Source organism: Lepeophtheirus salmonis, chromosome 14 (genome assembly GCF_016086655.4).
Source record: "Lepeophtheirus salmonis chromosome 14, UVic_Lsal_1.4, whole genome shotgun sequence".
NCBI lineage: Eukaryota > Metazoa > Arthropoda > Copepoda > Siphonostomatoida > Caligidae > Lepeophtheirus > Lepeophtheirus salmonis.
In genome coordinates this window covers 31,561,823-31,587,002 of record NC_052144.2, presented here as the reverse complement: position 1 = coordinate 31,587,002, position 25,180 = coordinate 31,561,823, and the positions used below count along the sequence as shown (strand labels likewise).

At 29.6% G+C, this 25,180-nt stretch overlaps 2 protein-coding genes across 5 annotated transcripts in view; one reads left to right on the top strand and one right to left on the bottom strand.

Moving 5' to 3' along the window:
• Positions 1-19,406, bottom strand: part of LOC121128965 (probable peptidoglycan muropeptide transporter SLC46) — a 24,506-nt gene extending 5,100 nt beyond the window's left edge. Inside the window, exons 1-5 of one of the 2 annotated variants that reach the window (XM_071893493.1) lie at positions 19,296-19,406; positions 2,292-2,847; positions 2,165-2,241; positions 365-516; positions 150-302 (exon numbers count right to left, since the gene is read on the bottom strand). In XM_071893493.1, the coding sequence (XP_071749594.1) occupies positions 150-302; positions 365-516; positions 2,165-2,241; positions 2,292-2,516 (607 nt within the window). In that variant the 5' untranslated portion in view covers positions 2,517-2,847; positions 19,296-19,406. The remainder of the gene's footprint in view (positions 1-149; positions 303-364; positions 517-2,164; positions 2,242-2,291; positions 2,848-19,295) is intronic. The other variant, XM_040724587.2, reaches the window with a different exon arrangement.
• Positions 19,142-25,180, top strand: LOC121128967 (uncharacterized). 3 transcript variants are annotated; one of them, XM_040724588.2, is made up of 5 exons: positions 19,142-19,261; positions 23,034-23,595; positions 23,651-23,833; positions 24,147-24,423; positions 24,473-25,180. In XM_040724588.2, exons 2-5 carry the CDS (start codon positions 23,087-23,089, stop codon positions 24,674-24,676), a joined length of 1,173 nt encoding a protein of 390 aa, XP_040580522.1. In that variant the 5' UTR covers positions 19,142-19,261; positions 23,034-23,086; the 3' UTR covers positions 24,677-25,180. The 3 variants fall into 3 exon arrangements, with proteins under 3 accessions (XP_040580522.1, XP_040580523.1, XP_040580524.1); XM_040724589.2 differs by lacking the exon at positions 19,142-19,261 and adding an exon at positions 20,433-20,520; XM_040724590.2 differs by lacking the exon at positions 19,142-19,261 and adding an exon at positions 20,446-20,711.

Below are 25,180 nucleotides of genomic sequence, written 5' to 3'. Positions count from 1 at the left end.
CTATTTGTGACTATCTTCTTATTTACAAGTGCTGCCATCTTCACCTTGAGGCCGGAAAGATCATCTTCGTAGATGTATGTATTATACACGTATCATAATTATCTATTTATGGAGACCTTAGATGAAATATGTTGTTTAATAAAATCTACCTGAATCTAAAAGAAAAGCTCCAACAATATTTGCTAAAGGCTCTGATATAGACTGAGTGACATGAAGTATGCCTAATCGTACAGCAGCCATTCTTGGAGGTGATATATCCGTGATGAAAGCTGTAGTTGCTATGAAACTTGTACTCTTTCCACCTGTTATAAAAATAATCAAATATCTTATATGATACATAAAAGTGTTATTAGCCTCAACATACCAACAAGCATGATTGGAACTGATACAGTTAAAATATAAATATAATTTGACCATTCTACCAAAAAGTATCCATTGGCTATAAGAAGAGCCTGTGATAGTACAGTGGCAAGAGCATGAACGTTTAATATTGTTTTTCGGCCAATAGCGTCGACCCTGTAACACATTAGATATTAATGTTATTTTGAATCATAATCCCTTAAGAAATAGTGTTGTTTCGGTTTTAGGACTAAGTCCAAAATCATGTCTAGTTACATCATCCGTCCTAAACTTAGAGAACTGTGCAAATTACTCAATTTGTATGAATACAGGTGAATAAAAACGTTAGTCTCAAATCAATTTATCATATTTTAAATCACAACAACAACAAAATATATATCCAAAGATATAAAACATTTGAAATTATATACAAAATTAATTTTAAAACTTTTAAAATCCAAAAATTTAAAATTAAATATTACTAAAACACGCTATTTTCATACACCTGGTTGCAATTTCTATATAATATTAGTGGTAAGACCTGGAATTGCCCAGAGTAAATAAGTGTTGATGAACAAGCATATTTTGCTTTCATAATATAAAGTTTCATTATTAATATAACAAATAACTCCATAACAAATCCTTAGTTTTTTATATTACAAAAACAATAAAATGTATTAAAAAGTTAGAAAACAATTTAATTTAGTTACAAAATTAGTTATAAAACTTCTAACTTTTGAAATTTAATATTAGTAAAACTCGCTCTTTTCTTACACCCAACAGCTGTTTTTATTTAAAATAAGAGAGATAAGTAGGACATCAGTCTAAGTAGAGTTTGTATATATTTTTGTCCTGGGCTGGTTTTACATTTAATAGGCCTTAGGACAAAGATAAATATAGAGGCAAGAGAATGGTTGAACCACCCAATTTTGAGAAATTGTTATCATGTTATGTTATTATTTCAAAAAATAATCTTTTTTGAAATGATTAAAAAATTTATCAGCTTATCTAAAGAATCTTAAATGTCAAAATTTTAAAATTTGCTTTTTGATTTTGCCTTTTCTGAAAGGTATTTGTCAAATTTTGTCTTCTCTCACTTTTCTAAAATTACATTGATCAAATTTGGTATTTATAATAAAATACAAACGTTCTGCCAAAATTGTCAAAAAGCTCAACATTTAATTTTAATTAGTGAAAGACAATAGATGTTTTTAAACTTTTAGTAATTTGTTAAAACGTCAAATGATGTTGTTTTTAGTTTTTAAAAGCAAGTAATTATATTTTCGTTTAGTAAAGGAAATGTGATACCAATGTGAATTTTTTTCAATTTTCGAAATAGAATGAATAATTAATTATCAAAAAGTAAAATTATGTTGTCATTTTTTTCTATTTGAATTTTTTTATAAAAATACGTCATTCAAATGTTTTTGCTTAAATAACTTAATCAAATTTGTATATATTTTGCCTAGAAGTAAAATTATGTTTTTTTAAATTTCTCTTAAGGAAAATAAATTTATAAAATCTCGAAAAAGAGGACAAATCACGGCCTTATAGTCAAAGTTAAGATTGTCTTTTGTTATTGTATTTGTAGAAGTTAAAAACAAAACAAAAATATTTACCGCTTGTTTTGAAAACAAAACTAAATGACTTTATTTAATGCATGTATATTGCAGTAATACCTGCACATACAAGTTTAATTCACTTGTAGCTGACCTCACGTCCCCATGTCAACTATGAATCAGCTCATATCTAAAAAACCTTGTATGTTTGGGGCACTTGTATTACAAGGTATTACTGTATAAAAAGTATTTTTTTAAATGCTCACCAAACTCCGTAGTAAAAAGCCAAGAAGATAGTAGGTGTCTGAGTGATAGCTGCCAAGTATACTCCAAATTGTGCAACCTTTAATTATATTTTTGTAAAGAGAGTACTACATACATAAATAGACTCACCGTGTCCTGAACTTTTTTATTATAATCTTCATTACCATCGTCCAAGAGATTGTCACAAAGTTGTGAGGTATAATTTAAATCGATGCGACATGCCTTATAAATTTGCATCTGCTGTGTCGTTATATATACAAGTTCATTTGCAAATCCGGATAGAAAGAAAAATGGCTCCAAGCTTATGTTGCTACAGATGTATTTGAGTGTTTCCATGAAAATGATTAAATTCATATTTTTTGTCTTTAATTCTGGTCTGACGAGTTTTGAATGAGTGTTTATCTAATATACAATGTTACCAGAGAAAGAAGGAGGTTTCATGGAATGATTTAACTTATCTTGTTGATTGTGATTCTTTCTATTTTCCTTCTTGTTTTTTCCCCCCATAACACTCAATTCCTTTTAGTTTCAAATATTTAAAAAATATAAACTGACGACAATATAGGTTATCAGTCCATAATGGGAGACTTCAAACTGGTGTATTTTTCGTCAATTGTTTCTTCAATCGTTATCAGATAATTAATTATTACGTAAAGAAGTATTTTATATATTGAAAAAGTAATGCCTGAATATTATAAGAGCAAAATAAATATAACAATACACGTAGATAAAATCATATAGATAATTTTAAAATCATTCAAGATACGGATAACATTGTTTCGAATAAATTATAAATTGCTTCTTTTAGGAACAAGTAAAATATATTTTATATTAATAAGGTGAGTTTATAGTGGTACATATAAAAAGATGGACTTACTACAAAAATTTGCTATCTAGTTTAGTTTTAGAAATACTTACATCTAGTATGAAAAAACCTATATAGACAATTTTTTTAATATGAAATCTCAATAAGTTTGAGTCTAAACAAAATTATCATCCCTTATTAATCACTATTTTGGAACTTAATGATTATAAACTGTGAGAAATAGTTTAAATTTTGTCAAATTTTCGTGTTGTATTTTCCCTCAAATATTTCTGTTTCTAGAGACTCCAATTCAAACATGATATGTAAAAAAAATCATTGCTAGGTTTATGTAATTCAAATGCTAATATTTGGTGTTTTTTAGTCATACCTCTCGGTTTGTCAATAGGTCATAAAGATAGCCTTAAGAGTGGCAAACAATAAATAATTTTATAACATACATTGTCTGAAAATTTGAAGGTTAAGAAAATGTGACTAACCAGTTAATGTTTTATTATTCTTAGATCAAAGAAGTCTAAAATAAACGAAGAAATAGGTTTTGAAAACTTATGCTCATTCTCCAAAAGGACAGGAATACAATTTATAGTTGATCCCTCGTCGTATATACCAGGTGTAGGAAAAGTAATGAGACCTACTTCTAAGTAGTGATTAAAATACTCATAACACTGGTCAACAAAAAAAAAATGTTTTCCTTGCATAGATTTTGACAACGGATTCTTATAGAATTTGGGTTGCTAATTCCGAATATATGCTTAGATTTGCCACATCAACTCAAGTCTTTGTGATATCTGATATTTAATATTTGTGGATGTTTACATAAAGAAGCATTTAATGATACCACGTGTTCCTGTTATGCATATATCTTTCTCTCTCTTTGACTCGACTACTTAACGTGTTTTAATATATATCTCGATATGTGCCAGCTCTTCCTTTAGCAATCAATATATCCTTTATTTAATCCAATCTATACCAGTATTGGATATTATTTCTTGTGTTGCTCTCATTTGGATTTGGTAAACGTTGGAGATTATATATTAAATATTTTTTTAATCACCATCATAGCTGTTTTCAAAATCCGAACACTTCTTTATAAGTGTGTAAGCTAGCCATGTCTACATCCACACGGAGAAGAAAGTGCTGTAGCGACCCAGATATATTCTGCTATATCTGTAGATGCTTCACTTTATCAACTCAAAGACGGAACATAATTCACTTCGTTAAGAGTGTGTACCTTGCTTATTTTAAAGTACCACTTGGAGACCAAAACAAAAAATGGGCAACTCACATAGTATGCACGACTTGTCTCGAAACTCTGAGATCTTGGTCTCAAGGAAAAAATGCTAAGCTCAAATTTAGTGTGCCGATGATTTGTAGAGAACCAACAAAATCACCTAGATGTTTGCTACTTCTGCCTTGTAAATGTTAAAGAATTCAATAAAAAGAACAAGCGATACATAACATACCCTAGTATCTCCTCTGTAATACGGCCGGTTCCTCATTCGGACGACATTACTGTACCTATCTTCGCCAAGTTAGCAGATATTGATGATGAAGCACATACTTCTGTCGATGATGATGATGAAGAAGATACAGATGCAAATTACACACCATTGGGTTCATTGTTTGGTCAACCTTTTCTATACAGTCAACCTAAATTTAATGACCTGATTCGAGATTTGAATTTACCTGAACAATCTGCTGAGTTGTTGGCTTCCAGCCTGCAAGAACGAAACATGCTCGCTCAGGGCACAAGTGTTACATTTTATCGTAACAGAGATGTAGAACTGAGGAAGTTCTTTGATTTCGACAATCACTTTGTATACTGCAGTGACATTGAAGGGGTTCTTGTGGCTATGGGATTATCTGCGTATCATTCAAGTGAGTGGATACTCTTTATTGATAGCTCAAAAAGAAGGTGAAAGTGTGTTTTACTGCACAATGGTAATATATATAGATGTATCCCTATTGGACACTCAGTCTCCATGAAGGAGGAGTATGGAAACATCAAAATAGTACTTGAACGATTGAAATACCTCGATCACCAGTGGTTAATCTGTGTGGATTTAAAAATGGTGAACTTCCTTTTGGGTCAACAAGGAGGTTACACAAAATACCCTGGTTTCCTTTGCTACTGGGACAGTAGAGCTGACAAGGATCATTGGGTTAGAATGGAATGACCATCAAGGCATACGTTGGTACGTGGAGAGAAGAATGGCATTAATGAACCACTAATTGATCGAAAAAACATCATCATCCTTCCTCCATTGCACATCAAACTCGGTATTATGAAGCAGTTTGTAAAAGCTCTTGATCACAATGGTGATTGTTTCCAATAGATATGTTCGACCTTTCCAAGTCTTAGTGATGCGAAGAAAAAGGGAGGGATTTTCGACGGACCCAGATCAGAACATTACTCAGGACATAGATTTCATTGAGAGGATGACCGCTGTCGAATCTCGAGCTTGGACTGCATTTACTAATGTGGTGCAGGGTTTTCTTGGGAACAAGAAAAATGACAATTACCAAGAGATTGTGGATGAACTTCTCCTTAGTCTACGAGTGCTCGGGTGCAGAATGAGCATCAAACTGCACTACTTACACGGATACCTGGATACGTTTCCAGACAACCTTGGAGATGTTAGCGACGAACAAGGTGAGAGGTTCCACCAAGACATTAAAGTCATGGAATACAGATATGAAGGTCGTTGGGACTCGCATATGATGGCTGATTACTGCTGGAGTTTGATGAGGGATCATTCAGATGCTTTACATAAGAGGGCGTCATCAAAAAGGAAGTTTACCCCAAAAATGAAATAATATATTTGTCTACAAACAAAAATACACTGTTCCTACATCTACTAGTTTGATATAATATTCTATGTTTGTAATAATATTGGATTTTGTCAAATATGTGTTAGTACTTTCATGTTTTGTATTTTTTTTAGTTTTGTATGTTTAAATAAAATTAGATTGTTGTGTCTTGTATTAAAAAATTAAAAAAAACCTTTTAATCAACCTATAGTTCAAAAACCTCATGTGATAACCAACAACTAGTGACACATTGAAATCAGCAGCCAATATGCAAATAAAATCACAAAAACAAAAATAATGTATTATTTTTCTCTCGTAAATTAAGGATTTTTGGTATGTGTAGTTTAATGCTCATATCTTTTCCTAATGGATCAGAGTTATTCAATGGCCAGAAATACCTCCGAATCAAAACATTTTCCAATCATAAATTAATTATGAGTCACTCAAATCTTTTACAAGCTTTGTTCAGCAGACAACTTAGCGAGAAACACACAGTTTTATTAACTAATAAAATCTTTGCATGAATCAATTGTAACCCTTAAAATACTAACGGTGTACATTTGACCCATTTTCTATATTAGATTGTTTGTCATTCTTGGTCCCAGCCAAACAAAATTTTGCGATTTTGTTTTTACCTCTAAATATTAAATGAAAAATAGGTGTTTGATTACTTCAATATCATATTCTACATACATACAAACCTAAAAATATAACATATGACCCGTTAAAATCTTTTACACTTATTTGCAAAACTTAAAGAACTAAAGTTTAACCATATCAAATTTCAATGTTACTTGTCCATAAATAATTAGTAACTAACATGAAAAAAGAAACGCAATTTCTTTGTTCTTTCAGATATGAAAAGGTTAATCCATATTTATATAATATAGTTTATTATTATTTTTGTTGTGTTAAAAATACACAAGTGATGTAATACTAATTATTCTGTCCAGCCCAGTCTTAGAACCGGTCCTATAAGTCATTGGGGCCAGTTTTTAATACTGTTGGTCCTTCGGACTGTCAGGAATAGAACTTACAGTAAAAAAAAAAAAAAAAAAGTTGAGTAACGTCATCAAGAACCGAAATTTGTTAGTTTTTAGGACTAATATGCAGAACCAAACTAAGCCGGCACAAGAGTCAACTGGACGAGACTGCAGTCTTCAGTACCAAATAAGGACTGACACAAGACTAAAAGACAACGCGTAATATTTTGCAATTAAGACATAAAAAGATGCGGAAGAGTAAATATCGGTCCAATACACTCAGGCAGTATTATAAGTGTACTAAATTGTCTGGTATTTTTATGATTAACCAGGTTCGGATTGATAAAGAACCTTTTAGGGATATTGGGCAAAAAAAAATTGTGATCCTACGACATTTTTCGATTCAAGGATAATTGATTGAAACCCATTTTAAAAAACGTGCATTGTAAATACATTTTTCCAAAAAGAGAACTATTTGTAGGTACGTTACAAAGTCTGAAAAAAGTCAAAATATGAATTTGAAAAGCAGCTCTTACGTTGTAAATGAAGTGTCCCTTATCGTTTTATACCTTAATTATTAAAATCCATTGGCTATTGACCGAGAAATTTGGAGATTCGTAGTGGAAAATTAAATCCGTTTTCTCCTTCAATCGTACTTACTAAGAACTTGTTTCTTAAGACTCGCGTATTTAATATAACGTACAGAGTTTGTTAATTATTATATCACTCAAATTATGTCCCTCTACATTTAGGACTGTCGTAGTTTGAGTCATCGAAGCTACACTTTCCTAGATGTGAATTGTACGAGGTTCAGTGACCGGAAAGGAATTTGTTGGAGCCTACAAAGTCCTTCATATCATAAAAACTGATTCTATCAATTTTCATATTTTTTCCACTAAGGAATAGAAAAATGTTCCAGCTTCCTTATGTATAAAAAATTCTGTTAATTAAAAGAGTTATGTTTGGCCCAAAACGTCGAAGCCCATTTGAAGATCCAGAAATAGCCTTATAATATATTAGGGACAACAATTTTTGTCATCTCATAAAAACTGATTCCGTCAATCAATTTATAAATTTTTTTTCCTTAATGAATAGAAAAATGTTCCGTCTTCCTTTGGTTTTTGTAACGAATTTCTCTGTCAACTGGAAGAGGTAATTTTTTGTCCCAAACGACCATGCCAATCTGCAGTTCATTACATTATCTATTCATTAGAAACTACAAACTACTTCATCCTATAAGAACTGATTCTGTCCATCAATTCTTATATTTCTTTACTAATGAACTGTCTAGCTTCCTTTGGTTTAAAAAAATTATCTATTAATTAGAAGGGTCATTTTTAATTCAAAACCAATTCGGAGGTCATTTTAAGTTATTAAATGAAGCTGTATATGGCGAATTTTTCCTGAATTTTTGCAATGCCAATATAGTTTCAATCCTTCAGATCATTATAAGAATACATTTTTTATAATGTATTTAAGAAAAAGGCATCAAATTTATGATTTAAAAAATGAATATATTGATAACGTTTTATGCGTCACAAAAATTTTTATCGACCAGTCGTTCGAGCAACTTATTACGTGGGGGGAGAAAAAAGATAAGAGCAATTATTAATAAGGATTGAAAAAAATTATTCATGTTTCTCGAATTTTGAAAGATTAAATGTTTAGTTGCTTGGTTCAAATTGAAATTATTGTGTGGTTATTGTTGATTAATATCATAGTCTGGATACTTTTTTATCAAAACTTATACAAATATTGAATTTCTATTTTCGTTGTTTATTCAATTCATTCTCTATTGTGTTTTTCTTTCCATTAGCAATAAGTATCGTTTATATTTGTATTTTAATAATATTTGCCGTTAAATAGACCATTTATATATTCAATTTCTTAGAATAAGTTGAGATATCCGAGAATATTAACTATAGTTTAGAACTTTCAATTAATTTAAGAGACTTAATTACGGTCCGATATGACATGTCAAATATAATCTATCAACTTTTAATTCTTTCATTGTGGCGATGAATTTTTACAACTTAATGTGACGTTTGTGGTTTCTTTAAAGGATTAATCATAACTATTGGTTGATAGAAATGAACGATACTTAGTTAATTAGTTGAAGGTTAAAGAGGTATTCTAGACACAATTTAAAAAAAAAAGGTATTTTAGCTTTCTTTTGAATTGAATGATAGTGACAAAGTACATTCATTCCCTAGAAGTCAACAGGTGACATACCACATTTGCAGTTAATTACATATTTTCATGTCTATAGACAATGATCATTAAGTAAGCCTACCATCCCGAGTGCCTTATAAAACATACTATATTTTTAAGGATAAATTTGTTTATACTCTTATGAATAACGTAACTATGAGAAATACAATTTTTCTAACTTTTTATGGAAAATAATTTTTTATTTAATTTAATTTAGCGATATAATATTTATTTAGAAATTTTAGAAATAGTTATACCCTAATACGTACAAGTTTTGTAAGCAAAACGTGGACTAGTAATTAACTCTCATTTTCTCATTATTATGTGGAGCTTTTGCAATTATTTTTTTTCCCTGCCATGTAGGTCTTTCAATAATAAACATTTCAGTAGTTCTTCATCATGAGTGAGAAAGAAGCTAAAAGACAGAGATGTCTAATCTCATTGACACAGGAATTAATGTGGAAAAGATTATGTACGTTGTGAAGTGCTACAGAGTATCGTTTTCAAAATTGTTAAGATGAAAATAATGAAAAAGGAAAGCAAGAAGTGGAGGACACACTTTGAAGAGGGATTCTGAGTTCTTGGGCAGTCTGGACAAGATTATCATGGAAGGCCCCATAAAATCCGTGAATCATCTCTCCAACAAGTTATTTGTGGCTAAGGGAACCATCAGAAAGTATGTGAAGGACCACTTGGGATTTTCCTCATACACAAGAATTCGCTGCCATCTTCTGACAGAATCTTTAAATGCCAGAAGGCTTGAGGTGTCCCAGAAAGTCCTCACATTGATCAAGAACAATAGGTAAGAAGTGAAAGTTTTCTTATACAAGAATATTTTCACAGTGGATCAAGTGTACAACTGGCGCAATGACTTCTGGATTCAAAAAAAAAAAAAAAAAAAGAGATTCAGAGAGTGTACCTAAGCAAACAAACAGCCCAAATGATTGTCCTTGAAGTTGTGGTAGCCGATTACAAAGAAATACCGCTTTCTTCTCCAACCTCTTGGAAAAAATCGGCTAGTACGCCTACAACAAAGTGCTCCTGAACGCCATCTCGCCATGGTTGAAGGGAAACTACCCTGTGATAAATAATGTATGGACACAAGATGGCGCACTGCACACACATCAGGCAAATTCCATAAGTTTTATGAAGGCAATATTCCTTTATTTTTGTCCAAAGACATATGCCCTTCATTCTCTCCAGATTTGAATCCACTGGACTTTGCTGTGCGGTGTGCCTTAAAGAGGGAAACTAACTGAACTCCCCACTCAAGTGTGGACTCACTGAAGGCATCCATCGTTACCCCGTTAGGCAATAAAGAGTTTGTAATCAACTCATGCAAGTCTTTCCAGCACCGTGTGTAGGCTGTGATTACTGCTGATGGCGGTCATATTTAAAGATTAAGTTTGCAAAGGCTTTGAGAACAAAATTGTTATTATTTATCCACAGCTACTACTTCTTGAGTCCAAGTTTTGCTTACTAACCCTGTAAATAATCTTTAACTCATGACTGACATAAAGAAGATTAGGATTTCAAATTCTTAAAATTCTTACATTACTTCAACTCATTTTTGTAAATATCACAAGCATCATGTCTAATACAGGTACTTCAAAGAGTGATAAATATGTTATACATATTACTAGATATATGCCTCGTCAACACATAAGCAAGCTAGGATATTTTTCTCAAGATTGATTGTGTATTATATACAATATAGGGACATATTTGAAAGTAACATACAATTTCGCTAAAAGAAAACTAAGTTTTATGTAAATTATTGATTTTTGTTTAACTCAAAAGTTAGCCTAACACATTATAAACTATAAACAGACTTCAAAAATTTAAAGTCGAAAATAAATACGAAACAAAATAACTACTAATTCGTGATCAGTTTGTGAAATACTACCTGCATTGAACATGAAATTTAAAAGATTTTATAATGAATAAAATGTTTTTCACTTAAATAATTAGAAAACTAATTAAAAACATTAAAAAAATAGATTAACCCAAAATAGTATTTTTATTACACGACTGTTTTAATTCACTGATTTACTCTTTCATTTCATAACTACGAAGGTGGTCTGAAAAGTTTCTGACCTAACCTAAATACAAGTTATTTTTTCATATTTTTGTATTTTATTTTTCAACATAGTCTCTTTGTAACTCTACATAATTCTCGAAGTGATGCTCTCATCTCTGTAAACCTCAAAATAGTACTCGGTGTTTTTCTCTGCAAAAAAAAAAAAGAAAAAAAAATGTTAATGAGACATTATCTCAGTTACTCGGAGTTGGATTGACGTAGGAGCGTCAAACTTTTAACACAACAAGACTCTTTCAGGGGTATCTCCAAGTTTGTTTTTTAAGTAATTTTTTCCTCTGCATAATCTGGTGGAATGACCTTTTTTATAGAAGAAATCCTTAAAAAGGTTTTCATCCCGACAAAAAAAAATATGTTACAAAGCAAAAACTTCCTTTTTTACTAAAAAAACAAAAATGTAATCGATTTGGTCAATTTTCACAAAAACACTCATATCAACTCACTCAAACGACTGTTACAAAAGTACTCTGAGTCTAAAATAGCTGAAACTTTGTTGTGTAACTGCCAAAAGATAAATGAAATTAGCTTTTATTTACGAGTGCTACCATCTTCACGTTGATCGGAAACTTTTAGGACCACCCTCGTATTCTATCCTAAAAAATTACTGAGGAATATTATTGATTCAAGATCAAGTTTTAGAATAAAACTAATATTAAACTAGAGTCCTTCTGAACACTTAAAAAAACACTGGACAACCCAAGGTATTTGGTTTTAGATGGCTGAAAAAGAAAAGAAAAATTATTTTTGTCAATGAGTCTCTTATGGATATGCACATTCACACTTTTATATACAAATGTTGAACACCTTTTTGTATTTACTTGTTAATATCCTTACACCCTTTCATGCCTTGTTCAGGCTACAAGTCTCAAGGGACAAGAGCAGGGACTCAGTAGAAGAAGAGCATGTTTTTTGATTCTCGTTGCTGATTGGCTTAAAACAGTCAGCTGCCATAATTCCTATTTGAAAGGTCTTGGAGGTGTCTTATCTACTATTTTGTGGGTTTGGTTTAATTACCCAATAATAACAATATATGTTTCATAATGAAAATATCAAATGTGCAGTGCAGTGTATTGCAAAAATAGATCAGTTACAGATACAAAGCCTCGAGGCTTCTCCTCCATGAAAATGTTTACTTTTCCAAAATGCATAAATAAAAGGAAGATCTGGATAATACCATCAAACGTGTGAATTGGATTTTTTGAATTAGATCATCTAGATTCATACTTCTTATCAATTTGACTATTATTTTTGTCTTTATAGAATGTGAATATTATAATACTTATGAATATTTGAGTACTTTCGAAAGAAAATATTTAACTCATTTTATTTAAATAGGTTTTTTTTTTTTCAAAATAAATATTTTGATGAATTACAATATTATGTACTTGAAAGTAATAAATAAGAATCTATTTTTCTTGTTGATTTCCCTCGAGCCCTTTAGTAAACGTATCTTAGCTCTTCATATTTCAACTATGATGCAAGATTTCATGTTTACGTATTACTCTCAAAACATGTATCCACATAAATAATTTACTATAAAAAATTAAATGATTGGAAAAAAAAAATGAAACATCTTGAGCTGTTTACAAAAAATTTCAAAATTACATTTTAAATACTAAGTTTTTTGAATTTTTTATTTTAAAATCTACAACTATTCACACAAAATTAAATTTTTGGAAAATATTTTATAATATTAAATTCTTAGAAAAAAAAGTAAATAATCCTCAGCTGTTGACAAAAAATTTCAAATATTAAATTTTTAGAAAAACATTCAAAATTCTCAGCTATTCACAAAAAATTTCAAAAATTGATTTTTTTTTGCTGAAATCTACAACTATTCATACAAAATTAAATTTTTGGAGAAAAATTTTAAGTATTAAAATTTTAGAAAAAAAATTAAAAAAGCATCAGCTGTTCACAAAAAATTTCAAAAATTACAATAGAAATAAATAAAAATTTGATTATTTTTTGCTAAAATCTACAACTTTTCATAAAATTAAATATTTTGGAAAAACAATTGAAATATGATATTTTTAGGACGTAAAATTCACAAGTATATATCTACTTTTTTTTTTTTAATTTAAACTTTTTGAAAAAAATACAAAATTCCTTAAATTTGGGGGAGGGGAGATATAGCCCCTTCAGCCTACCCCTGCGTACGCTTCTGTTAAAATGAAAACATATCTTGAACTTACTAATGTCCTTCTCACTGTAATTATCAATACATGTCCCAAATACTAAAATATTATTGTATAAAAAAATGACATCATAATTTCTTGCTTTTGAATAACTATTTCTATATACAATGTATCTCGTATTTTTGTGCGTAATGCTCAAGTAGGTATTAGTAATACATGCATTTACACCTACCTACTACACTTACGCACTCATAATCTTGTAAAAGTTATTATTCTTAAAACATTTTTCACGGCTTTCTTCGAAAATTCCTAGGAAATAAAAAGTTCGTTTCACTTTATATACGCCGAGTACTTTTTATGTACTCTTAAAGATAAATATTGGACTACCTTTGTTAATTCGTTTGACAAACTTTGATTTTCAAAATCGTAATCTCCCATTTTTTAGGTCACATATTATTTAAGCATGTGATTATGAATAATAAATAATTGTATATTTTAATTGGATCCTTTCCCTTCAAATTTTAATGTATTTAAAAAATGTGGCCATTTTTATTCATCATTGATCAACATATTTTATAGTTTAGTCAGATATCTACTACTTAATGTGTCATCGAGACTGTTATGTGAGATACATCTAACAACTTTCTATTTTTTATTTATTTATAAAAAACGATATATCAAAAGAGTGTGTTATACGCACTTATAAATTGAATAGGATTTATGACATTACATAGTTATTGTTGAGCTATTTAGAGTATTTTGCTAAATTTAAACTTCAAAAAACTTATTTTAGAACTAAAGTTTTGTCTCATATAATAAATGTAGTTCATTTGTATTGAAAGTATTGCAAATATGGCGGGTAGTTTGAAATACCAAACTATGAACTAACATGTATCTCACTCTTTTTGAATATTTGTAAATACTGGACTAAGAAACTAAAAAGGATTTGAAATATTAGAAAACTGTACTGAAGAAAGCTGAATGTAACGGAATATGGGTGTAAATTTACTTCAATAATAGAATCAAAAAAATTCCATCCCTTAATTCTAAAGCATATAAAATCCTATTTACGCTTTCAAAAATTAACTTGTTTTAAATTATTTATGCTTTTAAATCATTTTTATTTACTCCAAATTTTGATGGAATTTTTTACACATAGGTTAATATGTAATACTTCGTATTGAGAGGAATATCTCTGTCAGATAAGTGTATATTCTGTAAATATAAACTGATTACTTTCTATAGCAAAGATTAATTAGTTGCATGATGCTGGATAATTCTTGCAGTAATGCAAGGTGAGATGGGTTGGCAAGCTAATAAAATGCCTCACTCTTTATTGAATCTTTAAGATGCTTTCTAAAATTATTTACTCATACTCTATCATAGTCTCTAATTTTGGCTATTTAAATATATATGTATATATAACATTTAATTCCAGATTAAAGTAGTTTTGGTAAGATCAGTTATTTTCGCATACAAGTGATTTTAATATTTATTCTTCATATCAAATTATTATCAAAAACAAAGAAAAAATACTGATTTTATCAACTTAATATACCTAAAATTTAAAAATTAAATTAATTATATACGCATAAACTTTGAATATTTTTTTAAATCGAGTTTACAAAAATAAAAAAATCCGATTTTTTTTTTTGTAGTAATTGTGGTATTGGTCTCATACGAATTTGAGCTATTTATAAATAGCTCAGTTCTAACGAAAATCTGAAGTTAATCAAACAAAAACAATTGAATTATTGTTCTTATAAATTATTGATTATTTCACGATGCAAAACTTTTTCTAACTCGTGCAAGTAACGACAAAAAATTGGACAAGGAGTAATTAGAGTTGTTTCAAATTTCAAATATCCTTTTTTTTAGAAAAAAAATTGATATTTGAAATTTCATATATTAAATTTTGTGGAAAAAAATTTCAAAAACCATAGTTATTCACAAAAAATTAAATTTTTGGGAAATTTTTTTCAAATCTTATTATTATCTTTTTTTTTAGTGGTTATATCATAAAATAACTAACTATGATGCTAAAAACACAAAAACTGAATAGATAAACATTAAGAAAAAAAAATTAAACAAATAACGTCCACAGCATTGTCGTCGCATCAATGGAATTAAAGGTCCGTCTTTATTTGCAATAATTTAAGCTCGTCGAGAGCCACCTCGGCTATTCTTTGTGAAGGAAAGACAACTCTGAAGCGCGCCGCTAAGATAAGAGTCTGGAGCTTACATATCACCTTCGACGCCAACCGTAGTCCCTCGTTGGTTCCTTCAAAGCCGAATACCGTTTGGATTAGGTCTCCTTCCTATTTTCTCTCCTACACCTTTTCCAACGTACTCTATTATGCCCTGCAAAGTCTCACAGCCCCGGAATAAGTGAGAGATTGTCTTCACTTGATTGCAATCCACACAGTGCGCCCGAGCGTCATTAAAATATCTCCCAATAAAGAAGACCCCCGACGATATCCGACATTTCAGGCATATTTCCGTTGGATTGAGGATTGGATCCCAATTTGTCTTGAGATATTGATCTACTTTTATCCATCTTCAGTTGCCCTAACAAACTTATTTCTGAAATCATCCTTTGCCAAGTGGATCCTCATCTTTCTATTGGGGATGTTATATGGACTCCCCTTCCTTGTAATTGCGTTGAGTTTGTATTCTTCAAGTTGATTTTGAACCATAATTATCAAGGGGTGAGTAGTCTCAGTTTTTAACACCTTGTCTATCGTTCTCAAACTAAGAGATGTCTTCACATTTTCAGGTATTTTTATTTGGAGAAGCTCACTCTCATAAAGCAAGGCCGCCCTTCCTACCTCGAGCTAATCCATCTTCTTCGTCTCTTTGGTTATGCTTTGAATCTCTCTCCTTGGTGAGCATTTAATTTATTTTTTTCCCAAGTACATTATTCTTTGCCACGGAAATATAAGCGAGTGCCGTGATAGCAACAAGATGCTCCATTGTGTCCCAATATCGATCCTACCAAGGCCCCTAGACACTTTGGAGTGATTAGTCTTCTCGATCCTACAAATTTTTTGTTCTACTTCATAATTGGACCAAATGAGAAATTTTTTTTTTGTAAAAATCAAAAAAAAATGAAAAGCAATAAATTGTTCTATTTTTTAATCTTTGGAATGGTAAAAGATACTGAAAGGTGTTCAATTTCGACCCAAAAGTAGAATTTTCTTCATATTTAAATATCCATTACTACGCCAAATGTTGCTTGAGAGGCATTAAACTTGTCCATTATCAGATTTTTTATTATTCTCGTCTTTGTGCAGACGAAGGGGGAATATTAACACAAAAATAGGATAGTGTAATGTAATTTCGATACATTGAGTTTGTAATAAGTAACAATAAACGATATTTTGTCCTATTTTGACTACATCAAAAACCTAATGAGTTTGTATTAAGCCAGCTAACTTTTCTTACTTAAAAAAATCTTTTTGCCCATAAAAATAACAAATATTTTAGAAATAGAAAAGTCTATTATAATTTATAAATCTGTTCATTATATTTCATGGAATGATTTGTATCATTTCATGAAATATATATCTGTAGTAGTTTTAACACAACAGCCTGTTTTAATGTACATATTTTCTCAAAATGAGAAAACAAAAGTTTACAAATGTTTTAATTTTACTCTCAATTTACAAAATTGAAAATATATTTAAGGATTACGTAATTTCTCATTTTTAGAGTCACGTCATAGTGTACATGTGTTGTAATTATTTCCCTGATATGTAGGCACTAAATTCTTTATGGAATTGGAGCAAACATTGGGGCCATATATTATACATAATACGTTCATGTATATGAAATTAAAAGGAATTTCTTTGATTGAATATGTATTAATCAATTAATCTAGGAAATAAATGATGTCACTTTATTCATTCCTTCAATAATGGATAGGTAAATAAAACCCAACTCTAAAGTTCCGTGATTGATAATTATCCAACGGTTCTTTGAAATCCACAATTAGATTATGGGCATGCTGCTTCACAGGGGTGTTTCTGGCTTCCATTTTGGGGGAGGGGGGCTTAACCCCAAAAGTTAGGAACACCCTAATAAAATTACTGATAAAATTGTTTTTTTGTATGTTTTGTACATGTTGCAACCAAAAAATGAGAGGGATGAATAATTTCAAATTAAGGATTTACAGTACTTGGGATGGGAATCATGCTATAATTGAATATTTCATGGATGCTTGATATATTATGGTGTCATTTTTGTCTATTTTTTATGTATATTTCTTAAATATAATTATTCAGTGGCACATTACAAAGTAGAAATGCCTTCAGTTATAGTATTGCTCATGAATACACAATAACCATGTAATCTTAATTGTATCAATATAAAAATAATAGTATGAATTTATATATGAATGAACGATTTTGTAATTAAATAATGCATTTTAAGAAGAAGTAAATTGAAACTTGTACAATTTGCTTATACAAGTTGCAACGTGTACAAATCATATATGAGAAGAAAGGGTATTTCCATTATATTTCAACAAATGCAATGTACCCATGGTTGAATTATTTGAAAAAATATTTAAAATTGCATGTATGCAGTTAAATTTACACTTCCAAAAAAATAATTTTAAAACCGGCCAACCGGTTACCAAGAGATGGCATTTTTAAAATATTTAACACTAGGTGGCGTTCACATATTTAAAAACTTTTATCATTGATTTTAGAGGTCATACTTATTATAGAAATATGATTTTTGTATCAAATTATATGGGGTTTTTTTGGGGTAAACAGCTTATATTTGATGGTATCATCAGTGTAAAACTAAGAAAAAACAAAGATTTTCAATGTTTTTATGTTAATTAACATTAAACTTGTATAGTTAAATTAATGTCCAAGGAAATCAGAAACATCAATACATTTTTTTAGTGGAATATGGAACTATTGAAAAAATCAAAAAACTATTTTTTTTTTTTAATCTCGTGCAATCCTTCATCCTCAAATTGGTTCCCAAAGATACCTTTCGAAACATAAAAACATTGCATTCCCTTCGTATTAAATCAATTATACCATCAAATTCAAACTCCTCACCCCGAAAAATATATAATTTGATAGCAAAATCAACCTTCTATCAAAAGTATGACCTCTAAAATCAGTTATTATAGTTTTTCAATATATGAGTGCCACTTAATGGTTCAGATTTTAAAAAGGCCCATATCTCGATAACCAGTAGGTCGATTTTAAAATTATTTTTTTAAGTGATCATATTTAATGATAATGGAGTTAAAATAAATTTTCATCGTAGTGGGTATCAAATTGTTTGAAAATTTGTTGAAATATTATGGAACTACCCAAAAGAGAATGATTTTGGAAGGAATAAAACGTATACCGAGAGATCAATTATACAACAAATTTTTTGGATGAAAGTGAATTTGTTGGCTGAAAAACTTTTGTACCTCAACCCATTTGATTTTAGCGCAAAACAAACACCAAATTCGAGTGTCCTCAAAGAACGAATAATTGAGGAATTGAAATAACTTGAGTAAGGCTCCATTATTAAGGTTTGATAGTCACTTCAGGGCGGTTGAAGCACTATATTAAGGCCAACTTGCTTCATATTGACTAAAACATATATATTTATGTTTCCTACTCTTTGTACAATACCGTCAAAATATCAAGTGTCTAGTAATAAATGTTTGAAATATAAGGACAAACCAAAGTAAGTTGTGTCAGAATTCAATTTACATCTCGTAATATCCTTTACTACTCATTTATCAAAAACTCACTCCTGAATTTCATCATGTGATATGAAATCAGAGAGTCATAATGACGATGTGTATACATATTCCCTACAAACACAAAAAAAAGCGTTTGAATGAACGAAAGCACCCAAAAATGTTCTTCCGGTCGGGTTTTTTTTCTTCTTCTTGCATGTATACATATGTGTGTAACAGATAAATGTTTCATTAATGTATAGAAAGGAGGAATTAACGGTGCTTCCTTCATAAAATAAGATTCTGACAGATACATACATAAATTAACTCAAAACAAGTAAGTTTTTATTTAAAAAAAAATATATTCTTACCAATGTAATTTAATTAATTTTGTTAACACACTCCTCCCTCACAGAACCACAGTACCTAATTAATAATCATCATCATTCATTTACTCCAACATACTAAACCTTGATGGGAATATTTGTTTATTTAACAAACAAAAAAATTTATTATTACTCAAAAAATAGATTATTTATATTTATCAATAATTATCCCCTGTGTTCAGCAGAAGATAGAGAACGAAAAACATACAAATATATGTAGATAAGACAATGTTATAATCCAAGACTCAGTCGTGGACTTCATCTGACGACAAAAGGGGTATGTTCAAGGTATCATCAATGAATGACGTAGCATTTGTATTGAATAAAGTAATATCTCTAATCAAGAACGGTGTTTCTGCTACTGGGGTGTATGGAAAATATGAATATGGGCAATCTGTTTTTACATCTTTTTGAATTTGAATTTTGTTTCTTTCAAAGAATATTCGAATCTTGTTTTAAATAGAAAATTTTGTTTTGTTTTCTTACAGAAAATTATTTCACTTGGAGCCCCTATTAAGGTATGGGATTTCGAGCATTATCTTGAAAATAACATATTTTTCCAAACTTTTTATGAGGAGAGAGTACATCGAATCCTTTTCAGATATTTTTTTTTTAGATTATTACATCCTTTAAAGCCTGCACCGCCTCTAACAGTGCATGCAATCAATTTCGTGGATATATCGTAATGTATGAGATCGTCAATGCTACAATGAAGTTTGTATATTTGGGGGGGGGGGCTACAGACCCTCCAGCCTACCCCAGTGGACGCCCTTGTATCCCTAACTAAAGAATCCAATCAATCAACACATCAAAGTGTAGCGTTAGTTTTGAGGAAAGGATCCTTTATTGAGCTCAAGGTTTCCAGGAGAATTTTAAAGTTATTGTAACGTTCAGTAGAAAGGAATAATTTGCAACAAGTGTTAAAATTTCCATTGCATTGTTTATTCATCCTTATTAGTTTAAATATTTACGCCTGTCAGCATACTTTTTTTCTAGCCAGGACAAAGTTCTAAAGAAGATTTTGATAATTACTTTATCTTATCTATAATATTTGTATTTTATTCTATCTTTATCAGCTATAATACATTGAAAGTTGGAAATTATTCTGAAGTCTAATTTTCTTAACTTCTAATTTAGTATTACAACCGTCATGGCCACGGATGAATGTGCAATATTTGTGAGACATCTATTGACCTTTAAATATATATAAGTAATAGCCAATATGCTAGGTTGTTGTGTTAAAATTTGGCTTGTCTGAATTAATTCACCAAAAAAAAAAAAAAAAAAAAAGGAACTATCCTCGGTCTCTTCCTCCTTATTTCCGTTATTAATTGTTTTATTGTAATTGAGAATTTGCCAAGTTTAGCTTATAATAATGTTTTATTACTTAATGTACTTCAGGTAAAATTAAAAGATTCTTGTTCATTTCCTCCGTATTACTTTTTATTAGGGATCTACCGATACATCGGTATAAATCGGCCTTTCTTGAAGTATTGGAATCGATTATCAGAATCGGGTTAATAATTCCGAAACCTGTGATTACTTAGTTATATACTTTATTAATCAAAAAAAAAAATATGATTTTATTATTAAACCAATACAAGGAAGTGAGGATCATAGTATGGTCTAACGTAGGTTTAAGATTAAGGGCTCCTGCCTGTAGGGGACCAGGATAAAATAATTTTTTCTTAATTTTTATTTTAAAATATAATCAGTGCAAAACAACAAAATTCAAGTCCATCCATTGAAAATGAAATGATACTCAGTAGTGCGGGCAATATATCTGAGCCAACCAGGAATAAATTGACTCCTAAGCAGATAGAGGAATTAACTTTTTAAATAATTTTGATTTCAAATTATTTACATCTAGAAATAATCATGATTATGTATAATATATTTATCGATTTTCTCGTCAAGCCCTAATTTAAAAAGTAGTAAATCAATTTGTTATTTGTGTAAGTAATTCCTTTATACATAATATTAACAAAAAATTGGAATCGTACATAAAGAGAGTATCAGAATTTCAATTGGAATAGGCTGGAATTTTGATATCGGTATATTTCTACTGTTTGTGCTTTTTTATTCTTTCCTTAAGAGAGCTTGAAGTTAAAATATGACTAATGGCACCTGACAGACATGATGCAGTTTTTTTTTATTCACAATTAAAAGAGAAGTGACATTTATTTAATGCAAGGAGAATGAAGAAGTATGGATTTAGAATTTGGATTTTTTAATAACTTTTTATGTAACTATGTACATACATTGAACATCTTTTCATGAAACTTTGCAAAAAAAAAAAAAAAAAAAACACTCATTAAAGAAAAAAAAAAACATTTTCTGTGTTCTACATCTTCTTTTCCCTACTTATGATCTCATTCGCCTAAGTATTTAACCTAGGTTACTCCAAGGGGAAATAAAGCAGACATAATATTCTTTGTTTTTAAACGTCTTAATCTTAATGCTGATAAATGTATATAGACTCTCTGATGATAGTTAGTAGACATTATTTAGAAATATTTTAGATACTTACGATTACCTACAAAAAGAAAAAAAGTCAAATATGTATTTATCAATGTGCCTGCATGATATCAAAATTAATTAATTAACTCCAGCTATATTCTAGATGGACTGTACATTAAGATTTCTTCTTTTTCTCCCTCACCAAACTGACATAATTCAACATAATTTTAATAGAATTTCAAAGAATTATAGGTTCAGGTATAAATTACATTAATATGTAAATTCGTTACTATTTAAATGCACTCAAAAAGAGACGAAATGATGGGCGCCTGCAGAATTATATATATATATATTTATTTATATTATCTTTTTGGTTGTTTGAATTATTTTGAAAAAAAAAAAATACAAAATTAGAATTTTTAAGAAGAAAATTTGAAATATAAAATTTTTTGAAAAACTAAATTTTAAATATCAATTTTTTTTTTTTTAAATTTCAAAAATTCACAGCTATTTACGAAAAAAATAATATTTCGGGAAAAAAACTCAAAACTCCGTAGCCATTATCAAAAAGTTAAATTGTAAAGAAAAAAAATTAAAAATCTACAGTTTTTTTTTTAGAAAATTTTTCAAAAATTCACGTTTGTTTAGAAAAAAATTGAAAAATTGAATTTAAAATATAAAATTTTTGAAAAAAAATTTCAAATGCTATATTTTTTGGAAAAAAATTTGAAAAAAAATTAAAATATGATTGTCAGATGTAGGTCTTTATAAAAATATATTTTTCGACATACATTGCAAACAAAAAGCATCTCTGCCATTGTTTTTTTTCTGTTTCATCTTTTTTATGCTGATAAAAAATTGTAGATTTTCCAAATACACATATGTATATAAATGTCATCAGTAAACTTTAAAGTACTATTTTTTGAGATATTTTAATATACATATATATATATATATTATATACTTGTTAGCATTAGTAAATATTTATATACCTTAAAATATCAATAGTCTATTATACATAAATCATATAACTTATTACCTGGGAAAGCTATGACGTGATTCATCATAAAACGAGATTACAGACATTAAATATTCATGTAGCATTGATGTTATGTACATATATTCCAATCATTTTGGACTCTGGACTAATTCTGCCGAATCCTTTTATTAAAAAATCATATGTAATTTTCAATCATATATAATTTTTTTATTATAAATTATATCATACATACGAGTGTATTTACATTTTTACATTTGTTATAGATTGGCAATAATCCCACCTTCGTCGAGCACTCGAAAACAAGGGAAATAGAACAATGATTCTTCAACAGCAAAGAATATCTCTTAAGGGTTCAGATGAACGTATCGATTACTTCACTGAACTCCTTAAGATCTGTAAGAAATCATCTGAGCTGAGTGGTGCAGGAGTTATTTTAGAGGCGACCCTCCTCTGGAAGAGATCTAAATGTATACGTCCATCGATAATTTCTAAAAAAGGGAGTAACCAAAAGGACAGATCGGTGTCGACGAGAAATTGTTATTTGTTTGTGTTTACACCTCCGAGAGACTTTGATGAGCTCTACAGTAAACTCAATTCCTTGAAAACAGACAAAACAATCAAGCAAATTATCGAGGGAAGGACAATTACAAGGAATGAAGTTCTTTTGGAAGCACTGATTATCGTTTTGGAGAATCAGATTGAGATCAAAGAAAGAGATAAGCGTGAAGAGGAGAAATTACTGTTTAATAAAACTCAAGAGCTAACTCGAAGTATAGAGCCCTGGACTCCAGTTCATGATCAAGCTATTAAGACAAAAATGAATAGGTAATCATCATATTTACATTTAAAGCAGTATGATTTGAACTCATGCTCGTTCCAGTCAAGTTTTATCAGATGGACCCGAGTACTTTAATCAATCTTCCATAGCTAAAACAACTCCTCTCATGACCCTCAAGGAAAGGAAAATGTATGCTCAAGAGTTACAAACATATCTATACACGCATCCACCCGAAGATTTAACTCCCCCTGGATGTGAAGACTCCCTAGTTATCAACAGAAAAATGTAATTATTCTAGATTTTTTATCTTATTGACTGTCAACTCATCCTAGAAGGGATGAAAATAAACTTCTTTTTTTATCAAGGTAACACATTGAAAAATACAGACATCTTTTGCAAATAAATGATTCTAATTTATCATGTAGGCAAATATTTTTGTTTGAACATAAAAAGATAATTTTTAATCTCTAGGATTTAATGCCACAAATCATAATATACATAAGCTCTAAAAAAGAAAGGTTTTGTAATATATTTATGAATTAGTAAAGTTCCGTAAACTATTTAGGTATTATAATAACTAATATTAATTATATTTAAGAATTGGAGTTGACTGTGATGAAGTTTATCCACGGATCATACTAGGTAATGGAGCTACTCTTAAGAACATTGAGTACTTGAAAAGGATCGGAATTACTCATGTATTAAATGCAGCAGAGTTTCGAGGTGTAAATTTGAACAACACTTATTTTGAAAACTCTGAGATCACTTACAAGGGACTTAGAGTTGAAGATACTCCTCAAACACAAATTTGCAAACATTTTTCAGACGTTGCAAAGTATATAAATGACGCTCTTTTACAGTCCTCACAAAATAAGGTAAGTTTTTTTTATATCAAAAATATGTTTTTTTAAATATATTTATCAGGTTTTTGTTAATTGTGTATTTGGAAAGTCAAGATCGACAACGTGCATTGTAGCGTATCTCATGCTTATTCAAGGTTGGACTGCAATGGCTGCACTAACTCATATACGTAAAAAAAGAGACGTTTTGATAAATTATGGTTTTCTCAATCAAATAGCGGATTTAGACTATCGTATGAAATGGGAAGCTTCTAATCCAAGTTATTGAGGAATGAAGCGTTTTATTCAATTTTAAGTTGTTTTACACTATATATGACCTTATAAGTCATTTAATATATGAAGAGTATTGGTCATCCTTAAATAAGCTAAAGAGTAATAAATATTTTTTCTACAAATTGCAAGAAGTTTTTATGATATATGTATTCTTAGATACGATTATTTTGTAGTTTTCTTGTTTTTGTTGATTTTACCCCATAAAGATCTCTTTGAAATCATTATTATGTATCAAGGTTAATAGAAGTACATGTATTTCTATTAATCTTGTTATGTATGAATGTTATGAAGTATAATTTTTCATTGTTCTATACGTACATATGTTTCTATATTTCATCGTTAGTGAATATATGTCTAACGGTTTAATCGATATCTCGGTTTTGAGGTTTTACTTAGGTACTTTCTAGATCCAGCAATAAAAAAGTTTATATTTATATAAAACGTGGTTTATTCAAGAGAAAAGTGATTCCTACTTAAATATATACAATGATCTACGAAA

Coding starts and splice junctions, on each gene's coding strand:
- LOC121128967 (XM_040724588.2), top strand. CDS start 23,087: ATGATTCTTCAACAGCAAAGAATATCTCTTAAGGGTTCAGATGAACGT. Junction 23,834..24,146: donor CTAGTTATCAACAGAAAAAT/GTAATTATTCTA, acceptor ATTATATTTAAG/AATTGGAGTTGACTGTGATG. Junction 24,424..24,472: donor TACAGTCCTCACAAAATAAG/GTAAGTTTTTTT, acceptor TATATTTATCAG/GTTTTTGTTAATTGTGTATT.